The 11825-nt window shown below is 48.1% G+C and overlaps 1 protein-coding gene across 1 annotated transcript; it reads left to right on the plus strand.

The window, feature by feature from the left end:
* Positions 1–2178: 2178 nt before the first annotated feature.
* On the plus strand, positions 2179–11172 carry LOC134284706 (neurogenic locus Notch protein). Its single transcript, XM_062843842.1, has 6 exons — positions 2179–2206; positions 2349–2512; positions 3051–8561; positions 8639–8879; positions 8948–9280; positions 9552–11172. The coding sequence occupies exons 1-6, from the start codon at positions 2179–2181 to the stop codon at positions 9956–9958; spliced, it is 6684 nt and encodes a 2227-aa protein (XP_062699826.1). The 3' UTR covers positions 9959–11172.
* The last annotated feature ends 653 nt before the right edge of the window (positions 11173–11825 follow it).

Raw genomic sequence — 11825 nt, forward strand, 5'->3', positions numbered from 1 at the left:
TGCGATAAAAATCATCGTCACGCAAACATAACCTAAGGAACTATCACTCATTTGAATAACATTTCAATGCTAGTTTCAATGACATTTTTAATCCACATTTTATTGAATTACAGTTTTACATTCTCATCACAGCTTGTAGTCAGACCACCGACGAACCGACGTGACAGCTAGAACAAATAAATTCAAATTTGTTGTCCCCGACGCCATGATGAAAAATAGCAGAACACTACCGCCTCCTCTATAACGGTTCACGTTGTTTGGATAGTTTGACTCCAAACCCCCGTGTATTCATATAGGAAAAGGTTCGCGCCTGAGCTGATTTGACAGAAGCGTTCGCTCGCTTTGCTGGTCGACCGTCAAATTTAGGGGGGACACTTTTGAAACACCACTGTCTCGTCGGTTCGTCGGTGGTCAGACGTTGTTCAAACAAAAGAGGAGAAGTTATTCAGCAATCTTTTCTCCAAGCGCGATACAGGCTTAACAGTCGGAAGTAATCTGTGTTATATCAGCCTCATGTGTATTGAACTTGTATTCAGCTATGATAACCTGCTGAAATAGAAACAAATTGGAGTACGAGGTGCAATTATAGACCAATCATGTTTATTTGTCTCATTTAAACGCATTTATAACACACAAACTCTTCTAAAAATTTCTCAACTTGGGATTTGAACTCGTGATCTCCCAATCACCCGTCACATGCCTTGCCGTCTACGCCATTCTGGAATTGGGAAGTTGCTCGCTAAGAGCGAAACATCTTCACAAAGCTGTGAAAGATCAATATTCTGATTTATAAAAGGTTGGAAATATTTACCAAAACAAGTTGTGAAGATGACTACAACTTTGAAATTGCTACGAAAATAAGCAAATATTTCGAATATTTTGCATTGGTGTGCAACAAACCAATACATAATTATTGATGAAGAACTGCTTATAATTATCATCACTTTGACCTGTTGTTCAATCGAAAAGTGATAATCGAACAAATAAATCATAAATCCATTTATATAGCTTACTGTTAAACTTTTATTGAACTTATCCACAATAGCTGAAGTATTGAACATCAAAAGCATTTGTTCAACTTATGTAAATCACAATAATCAGCTTTCGGAAACTGTGGAACATAAGCTTTTTAACCCGTAGAAAAAAGTTCTTCTTCAGCCTATATTAAAGGCAAATCGAACAAATAAAAAATGCTGACGTTTGTTAAGCTTGTAATTAAATTGCTGTTCACATCCATTTGCTCCACATGCATTTTGGCTTATTTACAATGTACATAGCATTATTTCAGCTTATTATTCAGCATTTGGTTTTGTTCAGCTGAGAATGTTATAAACCACCGATAATTCGACGTGCATGCTTATTAATGACTTTGAATTGTTCCTTGGGAATCGCCCAATGCTAATTATGCTGTAGTACGCAAACCCGCTGAGTAGATGGCGGTAGTGAGCATACGTCAAACAGGAGCAAAAGCGATGCGAGCGCCGTGAGCGAGCGATTTGCGAACTACGGAATATTTGAGTAATCCGTTAAAAAGGGAAACGATGAGAAGTGAATAGTGTGAGACGTCTGTTCGTCTGTGCTCTAGCCATGTCAAAACTTCAAAATTATGGTTCTCGCCTTTTCTCAACCAAACTTCAAGAAATTTTGACAGTTAATCACAAAATCTGTCTAGTTTATGAATCGAGACCATGGCTTCGGAATGTACCGTTATTTCGAATTTATAACCGAGAGTCCTGGGGTAATCAAGGGAGTAACCTTCTAAACCGATAGAAGAACCACCTTTGTCTACGAAAACTAGCTTACGACGTATTAAACTTCAGAATGCTGCAGAACACGGCTAGGGGAACATGTTTTCAGAGATCTTGGATACCATTGGCCACTTCTCCAGATGTTCCGGAAACCAAGGGCTCCCAGGAAAATGGTTACTTTTGGAAAAGCTCTGAAACCTAGCTTGCGACGTATCAAACTTCTTGATTTTGCAAGACAGGAACTATCGATACAATTTTTTAGTGATGTATCCAAAATCTGTCACTTCTTCGGATATTCGGAAAACACTGGACTTTAGATATTCCGGGAACCAGGTGCCCCCAAAGGAAGTGGCCTTGTCTTGACCAGTTCTGGAACCTAGCTTGCGACATATCAAACTTCATATTTTTTTCAAAATAAGGCTGTTGGAACATGTTTCTAGTGACTTTGGATGTGAGTGGTGAGCTCGTTTCATGTTATTGTTTTTTTGTGTAATTTAAATATCATGCCTATACTTATTTATTGGAACAAATATTAAACTTATTGGGTAAAATGCTATTTGTTTTGTTATGTTCTGCATTTGAAACCTTATGGAACAAAAGGTTTCGCAAATGGCGCAATACAAGTTCCAGTCCAGATTAACAGCCAGCAGCTGCAAGCCTTCGTTGGCGGGTGGCTCGGCTCCACCAATATTGCACAATTCACGAAGACCAATCCCATCGAAAAACCGCGATCAACCGTCCGTAGGACCATCGATCGTCGTCCGGTGAGTATGGTGGCGATCCCCCACAACAACTGTGGTGCCTGTCTACAGAGAGGTACATATATCTCTAAATGGGGTTGTATATTGACACGCCGCGCCGCACCGACATCGACCAGCAAGCAGTTGAAGAGTATATTTCGTTTTATGTTTATTTATCCTTCGGTCCAAGTGCATATATTTTATGCTTTATTAGTGACGTGGGCCCCGGGGCTATCAGTGCGGTGCGGTCGATCCAACACGGAAAAAGGGGTCACATGGTGTATCATTATTGCGAGGGCTGTACAATTGGCATTCAGTGCGGGGTTGGTCAGCGCGTTGAAGAGCCTGATATTATCTTCAGGAATGTTTCGGTAAATAGATTTTGAGTGCATTGAACGTACATTTGAAAATCTGTAAAGTCTTGTAAAACTCTGATCGAATATCTTGTTAATTTTTAACGACCTTTCGATGATTAGTTGGATAGCTTAGCTATTTGAGAGAATTGCAGAGCCTCTATCCCATCATAGCTCAAAGGTAAAACGAATATTTTGCTAGAGGATAGGCTTCAAAACGAACAGGAACAAACTCACCAAATCAGGCGAATAACGGCACTCCTCAACAGAGAAAACACGTGACAAGCGATTTGAAAACGCAGCCACTCGCGCGCACAGCCTGCTCCGATTCTCCAATTGATCGTTTATTGACCTTCTCTCTTTCTAACCTTTATGACCTTCTTTCAAATTCTAACCTCGAATTCACCCTCTCTCCTCTAGGATTCACCGGAACGCAGTGCGAGATCGACATCGACGAGTGCGCCACCAACCCGTGCCTGAACGGTGGCATCTGCCGCGATATGATCAACTCGTTCAAGTGTACCTGCGCGATCGGATTCACCGGACTACGCTGTCAGATCAACATCGATGACTGCCTGTCGCAACCGTGTCGGAACGGAGGCATCTGCCACGATTCCATCGCCGGATACACGTGCGAGTGCCCTCCCGGCTACACGGGAATGTCCTGCGAGACGAACATCAACGACTGCGCTTCGAACCCGTGTCACCGGGGACACTGCATCGATGGGGACAATTCGTTCACCTGCCAGTGCAATCCGGGTTACACCGGGTACCTATGTCAGATTCAGATCAACGAGTGCGAATCGAACCCGTGCCAGTTTGGAGGACACTGCGAAGATCTGGTCGGGGGTTACATCTGCCGGTGTCAACCGGGAACCTCCGGTCTCAACTGCGAAGTCAACGTCAACGAGTGCCACAGCAATCCCTGTCGGCATGGAGCCAAGTGCATCGACGGTATCAACCGGTACACTTGCCAGTGCGTTCCCGGTTTCACGGGAACTCACTGCGAAACGAACATCAACGAATGCGCATCGGACCCTTGCGCCAACGGCGGTGTCTGCATGGATTTGGTCAACGGGTTCCGCTGCGAATGCCCTCGAGGGTACTTCGATGCCCGGTGTCTGAGCGACGTAGACGAATGCGCATCGAACCCTTGCATCAACGGCGGTCGTTGCGAAGACGGCGTCAACCAATTCATCTGCCATTGTCCACCTGGCTACGGTGGTCGCCGATGCGAAACGGATATTGACGAATGTGGATCGAACCCTTGTCAACACGGCGGCATCTGCCGTGATGGACTGAACTCCTATACCTGCCAGTGCATGCCGGGATATTCCGGAAGGAACTGCGAAATCAACATCGATGACTGCGTTAACAATCCTTGCCGGAACGGAGGTTCCTGCATCGATCTGGTCAATGGCTACAAGTGCGTCTGCCGAGTGCCGTTCACCGGACGGGACTGCGAATCGAAGATGGACCCCTGCTTGCCAAACCGTTGCCGCAACGGAGCCAAGTGTTCACCCAGCCAAAACTACATGGACTTCTCGTGCAGCTGTACTCTCGGTTACACCGGTAGACTATGCGACGAAGACATCAACGAGTGTGCCTTGTCCTCACCGTGCCGAAATGGCGCCACCTGTCGGAACACCAACGGATCCTATCAATGTCTCTGCGCCAAAGGCTACGAGGGTCGCGACTGCACGGTCAACACCGACGACTGCGCCTCCTTCCCGTGTCAGAATGGAGGAACCTGCTTGGACGGTATCGGAGACTACACCTGCCTCTGCGTGGATGGCTTCGAAGGCAAACACTGCGAAGTCGACGTCAACGAGTGCGTGTCGATGCCTTGCCAGAACGGAGCCACTTGCACGCAGTACGTCAACTCGTACACCTGCACCTGCCCGCTCGGCTTCAGCGGAATGAACTGTCAAACCAACGACGAAGACTGCACGGAGAGCTCCTGCATGAACGGCGGTACCTGCATCGACGGTATCAATAGCTACAACTGCTCATGCCAGGCAGGCTTCACTGGTTCCAACTGCCAGTACAAGATCAACAAATGCGACTCGCAACCCTGCCGGAACGGAGCCACTTGCTACGATTACGACAACGACTACACGTGCCACTGTTCGTACGGCTACACCGGAAAGCAGTGCATGGACTACGTAGACTGGTGTTCGCAGTCCCCTTGCGAAAACGGAGCCACCTGCGTCCAAAGGGAGAACGTCTACCAGTGTATCTGCGCTCCTGGCTGGACCGGCAAGCTGTGCGACGTCGAAATGGTATCGTGTAAGGACGCAGCCATTCGGAAACGCGTCGAGCAGAAACTCCTCTGCCACAACGGAACTTGCGAGGACTTTGGAAACTCCCATCGCTGCCACTGCCAACAAGGCTACACCGGGTCCTACTGCCAGAAGGAAATCAACGAATGCGAGAGCCAACCCTGCCGAAACGGCGGTCACTGCAAGGATCTGATCGGATCATACAAGTGCATCTGCAAAAAGGGCTTCCAGGGTCAGAACTGCGAACTCAACATCGACGAATGCAAGCCGAATCCTTGCCGTAACGGTGGTATCTGCCACGATCTGATCAACGACTACAAGTGTTCGTGTCCACCGGGAACTCTGGGAGTGCTGTGCGAGATCAATACCGATGACTGCGTGCCGGGAGCTTGTCACAACAACGGAAGCTGTATCGACAAAGTCGGAGGATTCGAGTGCCGCTGTCCACCGGGCTTCGTAGGATCCCGATGCGAGGGTGACATCAACGAGTGTCTGTCCAACCCATGCTCGAACCCGGGAACCCTGGACTGCGTCCAGCTGGTCAACGACTACCACTGCAACTGCAAGCCCGGGCACATGGGACGCCACTGCGAGATCAAGGTCGACTTCTGCGCCAACTCGCCGTGCCTGAACGGCGGCATCTGCTCTATCCGCCAGTCCGGACACCACTGCGTCTGCACCGATGGCTACTACGGCAAGAACTGCGAATTCTCCGGACACGACTGCGACTCGAACCCGTGCATCAACGGACTGTGTCAGATTGCCGACGACGGCGGTTACCGGTGCGAGTGTCCGCTGGGAACCAGCGGAGTCAACTGCGAGATCGATATCCTGGACGAGTGCAATTCCAGCCCGTGCGAACGGGGAGCTGCCTGCCAGAACAAGCTGGGCGACTTTGAGTGCTTCTGTCCGCCGAAGTGGGCCGGTAAGACTTGTAACATCTACGACCCGTCGTACAAGGGATGGTTCGAGAGCGACACCAAGAAAAAGGGCATCCTGAACATCTACGCGATCGACTTGGAATACCAGAGGGCACAGTGCGTGAAAAAGGGATGTAGGGAGAAGCAAGGAAACCATAGGTGCGACGAAGAGTGCAACACGTATGCTTGCGATTTTGATGGAAACGACTGCTCGCTGGGAATCAATCCGTGGTTGAACTGTACGGCTAGCATCAACTGCTGGGAAGTGTTCCAGGATGGAATCTGTAACGAAGAGTGTAACAATGCGCAGTGCTTGTTCGATGGACGCGATTGCGAGAAGAAGCTGCAGCCGTGTAATCCGGTGTACGACGCGTACTGTCAGAAGCACTACGCTAATGGGTTCTGCGACTACGGATGTAACAACGCCGAGTGTAACTGGGACGGATTGGATTGCGAGAACGATCGCGAGCCTGCTCAGCTGGCCGAAGGAGCGATTTCTATCATTCTGCTGATGGACATGGAAACGTTTAAGAAGAACTCCGTCCAGTTCCTGCGAGATCTGGGTCATCAACTTAGAACCACAGTCCGGATCAAGAAGAACAGCGCCGGAATGGAGATGATCTTCCCGTGGAAGGGAGGCACCGCCTTGCAGGGATTGGCTGAAAGTGAGTTTGGTCGCAAACACCACGTAGTCTACACGGAAACTCGTCAGACCGGTATCCAAGTCTTCCTGGAGCTGGACAACCGCAAGTGTATCGGAATGACTGGCGCAGAGTGCTTCGGCACGGCAAGTGAAGCTGCAGAGTTCCTCGCCGCAACGGCTTCGAAACATTCCCTATCGAAACAGTTCCCCATCTATCAAGTCAAGGGTGTCAATCCGGATGATGATGGTCTGCCGGAGCAGACCAATACCAACTACGTACTGCTCGGGTTCTTCATTGGACTGTTGCTGTTCGCCATGTGCGGAGTGTTGGTGGCCAACCGAAAGCGAGCTCATGGTGTAACGTGGTTCCCGGAAGGATTCTTTACTGCCAATACCAACGTCCGAAGACCGTCCCGTAGACGGCCCGATGGTCAGGAGATGCGTAACTTGAACAAGAATCCCTCGATGGTTGACATGGCAAACGGGCATATGGGTAACTCGCAGCAGTGGTGCAACAGTGACGATGAGTCGGAAATGCCGCAGCCAAAACGGCTGCGTGGTATTGATCAGGGTTACTCAAGCGATCATACGGCGATTACGGACTACGAAGAAACGGAACCCAGGGTGTGGTCGCAGCAGCACTTCGAAGCAGCTGACATACGGGATCATCCGGCTATGATGACACCTCCGACGCACCACGATGGCGGTCACAACGATGTGGATGTGCGAGGCCCGTGCGGAATGACTCCTCTGATGGTGGCTGCGGTGCGAGGAGGAGGCATTGATTCGGGAGAGGACATTGACGCCGCGGACGACTCAACGGCTCAAATCATCTCGGAATTGGTAGCGCAGGGCGCTGAACTGAACGCAACAATGGACAAGACTGGGGAGACTTCGCTGCATTTGGCGGCTCGATACGCTCGAGCGGACGCAGCCAAGCGATTGCTGGATGCTGGAGCCGATGCCAATAGCCAGGACAATACGGGACGTACGCCACTACACGCAGCCGTGGCGGCCGATGCCATGGGTGTGTTCCAGATCTTGCTGAGGAACCGTGCAACGAATCTGAATGCCCGTATGCATGACGGAACGACGCCATTGATCTTGGCAGCTCGTCTCGCGATCGAAGGAATGGTAGAAGATCTGATCACAGCCGATGCGGATATCAACGCTGCGGACAACAGTGGTAAGACTGCACTGCATTGGGCTGCGGCCGTGAATAATGTGGATGCCGTGAATATCCTTCTAACACATGGCGCAAATCGGGATGCTCAGGATGATAAGGACGAAACTCCGCTGTTCCTTGCCGCTAGGGAAGGATCGTTTGAAGCGTGCAAGGCTTTGCTGGACAACTTTGCCAACCGGGACATTACAGATCACATGGATCGGTTACCACGGGACGTGGCTAGCGAACGGATACATCAAGACATTGTCCGGCTACTGGACGAACACGTGCCACGTAGTCCGCAGATGGTGACGACGATCCCCAACACGATCATGTCACCCACGACGCACCCGCACATGATCACCCATCCGACGATCATTGCTTCGACGAAGCAGAGCAAACAGAAGAAGCGAGCGAAAATGAACGGTGTGGGAGGTCCCCAGAATCCAAACAGCCCGGATAACGATGGCAGCATCCGTCGGAAAGCGGTGGCCAAGAAGCCCACGCCGGGTGCCAAGAAGAACAACAACCTAGGAGATGTGCAGATTTCGGATGATCAGCTGAGTTCTGTGGAGTCGCCACTGGCCAACATCCCCAGTCCGTACGATACGGTCAGTTTGTACTCAAACGCAATGGCCGTACACCAGTTGGATACGATGACCGGTGCCGGCACCGGCAAGAAGCCACCGAGCTACGAGGATTGCATCAAGGTGCGTTTAGTGCTTGGCGGTTTGAGGGGTTCGTTTGACGATTCTATGTTTATTCGATGTTTTCTTTCATTTTTCAGAGCGCACAATCGATGCAATCGCTGCACAACATCAACCTGGACAACTATGGCTACTCGATGGGCGGTGCCGGGAACACTCCGTTCCAAGATTTGCTGATGAACCAGCGGAACAACGTGGCGGCAAACATGTTGCACGCGATGCATGCGATGGGTGAAAGTGGGCTGAGTCCTCCCTATTCGAACCAATCTCCGCCGCACTCGGTGCAGAGTAACCTGGCGCTGTCACCGCAGGGGTATATTGGTAAGTGTTGCGTTCGGGAGTTGTTTGGGATTGAGACTGATGGGGATCTCTTTTTTCTGTGATCTTAGGTTCGCCATCACCGGCCAAGACGAGGCCCAGTTTGCCAACATCGCCGACGCACATCCAAGCGATGAGGCACGCCCAACAGCAGAAGCACGGTGTGCAAATGATCTCCAACGGAAGCATGCAGCAGCAACAGCAACAGCAGCAGCAGCAGCAACAACAACAACAACAGCAAAATAGTGGTAGTATAGGCTGTGGACCGCAGCAGCAGCAACAGCAGAGCAGTAGTAATAACAATAGCAGTAACAACACAAACAGTGCAATGTTGGCCGGCCTGCAGATGAGCTTTGTCAACGGTTCGTCCGGGCTGGAACTGGCGGGCTTTTGTAGTCCCACAGGTGAGCTTACAGTTTTTTTTTTTCTTAGGGAGTTTCAATAGGCTACTTCTTGATTGAAAATTGGAATTGGGTGATTGATTACCCCTCGGGGTACAATTTTGACGTAAGGGAAAAGTTCCCCTTGGGGGTACAATACCCCCTCGGGGTAACATTTTCTCTAGGGCTACGACTTGCCCTAAAGGTGTGATTCCGTATAGAAAGGCAATTACCTCTGCGGTTTTTTTTTAAAACAAAACCTTACCAATGGCCTCCCTTCTCCCTCTTCATCCAGGCCAAGGATCTCAAGCAACCACATCGCAGAACACCACCGCCACCACCATCTCGTCGCCATCGTCGTCGACCATGTCGTCGGCGCACCTTTCGCCGATGTCGTCCGCATCGGCGCACTGCCAGCAGTCGACCCTGAACAGCCAGCAGTCGTCGTTCTACCAATATCTGACGCCACCGAGCCAGCACAGCGGGGGCATAACGCCACAGCACCTGGTCCAAACGCTGGACAGCTACCCGACGCCATCGCCGGAATCGCCCGGCCACTGGTCTAGTTCCTCGCCGCACTCGACTTCGGACTGGTCCGAAGGAGTCCAATCGCCGGCCGCGGCCAACATGAATGTGTACGTGACGAGTGCGGCACCCGGTGGCCACCAGGCCAACAAGGGTTCCGAAGCGATCTACATCTAACCCAGTGACCCAGGGGTTAGAACAGGTTAGTTAATATGCAAGTGCCTCGTCCTAAACGTTGAAAAACACGTGTTTGTACAGAGAAAAGGTGTCCCCTAGCTCCACTTCGTTCTCGAGTGTCCCTGTTGTAGAATGGGACCGGAGCGAAGCGTGATAGTGATAATTTATTCGATAATTTAACTAGTTTTTAAAACAATTTGTTGCAAAAGACTTCCCCCTCGAAGGAACCAAGCGTGCTGAATTACACTGCTTAATGGTGTGCGTGACAGACGAATGAATGGTTGCATGTGTGCGTGAGAGCATGACAACTCGAATTGAAGGAAACCGAGCATTCCTCATTGTAGAGACTCATTTCTTAACTGAAAGAAACGAAACGATTTTAGCCGAAAACTAAAAAAGACAAATTGTACAATACTTCCTTATTAATAGCGAAACATGAAAATAACGCGTGCGATTTATTTTACAAACACACGCACACAAACGCGAAAAAGACAATCTCTCTGCATTTGCATTTTAGATATATATCTATACAAATTGGTAAGACAGTTATTATTTTTCGCTTAGAAAAACCGTAATTTTAGTCACAACCCTGTGTCGTTGTAAATATTTGTGCCTACGGACAAGAAACTCAAGAAACATGGTCTGATTAATAGGTTAGGATTTGCGAACAAATCGTGAAAACAACAAAACAAAACGTGCTACAATTAGCGAGTAAGCACTGCAGTTGAGGTCAAACCGGAAAATGTGACGACATTTGTTTACGAACAGAAACCGTTTCATTTCCCGTAAGCCCAAAAGAAAACAAAACAAGTAAATTATATATATATCGAACACGTGGAAGCTGTCCACAACTGTAGATGTTGTACATAGTCACTGACCAGCAGAGAACAATAAAGAGATCAAACTATACGATAGAAGCGAATGCATTTTTCTCCTCTATTCGTAAAAGTAAAAGTGTATTATTTTATTGACATTTTTTTAACTGTAGCAATTTTAACACAAGTAAACAACTCGATTTTTTAAAACGCGGCGCGAAAGCCCACTAGTTTAGTAGAGTATCTAGGAAAAGAAAATGGAAATTCTCTCTTTTTAATGCGGAACAAAGACAAACATTGTTTAGGAACGGTTGGTTTAACATAGAAGAAAATCTCTTTTCGAACGAGAATCTCAGTGCGCCTTAATCCAGTGAATCCAATATTAATTACAATCAGACCCCTACTTGCAATACCGAAAAAGAAAAACATGACACAAAACTAGGAACGAAAAAACAATCGAACGACTTGAAAGTATTCCAAATGTGCATTTTTTTTTCTTTGAGAAAAGAACATCGGATTTTAAATGAAGTAAATGTTTTTTTTTAACGAGCTGTTTTATTAGGTTTTATTATTAGAGATGAAATATGCAGTTGGACGTGATTTTAAAGAATACAAGTTTTTAGAAGAGCGTATATAAATAGAAAGAGAACGAGACGATATTTGTCTTGAGACGATTTAAAAACAGAGATGAGAATAATAAAATGTATAAAAATTATTTTATAAAAAAAAAAACAAGTGCTGCGTTGTGGCTTTATCCGAACATGGTCCTTAAAGCAAATGAGTTCATGGGAAGTTATCAATCTGGTTTTATCTACAATATATGAGACCTTCACCAAATGACAAGTACTCCAGAATGAGCAATTCAGTTCAATCTCATCACCTCATCAGAATTACCAACTCATCATCGACTTCTAAGCGGCTCACGACTGTTTCGACCGCACAGAGCTATGGAAAGCCATGGGCAGTAACGGTTTTCCCAGTCAACTTTATCAGACTGATTAAAACAACGATGAATGGTGTGAAAAACGGCGTAAAATCTGATTTGGAGGAGT

The sequence above is a fragment of the Aedes albopictus genome, unplaced genomic scaffold (assembly GCF_035046485.1).
Source record: "Aedes albopictus strain Foshan unplaced genomic scaffold, AalbF5 HiC_scaffold_587, whole genome shotgun sequence".
In the NCBI taxonomy this organism is placed as follows: domain Eukaryota; kingdom Metazoa; phylum Arthropoda; class Insecta; order Diptera; family Culicidae; genus Aedes; species Aedes albopictus.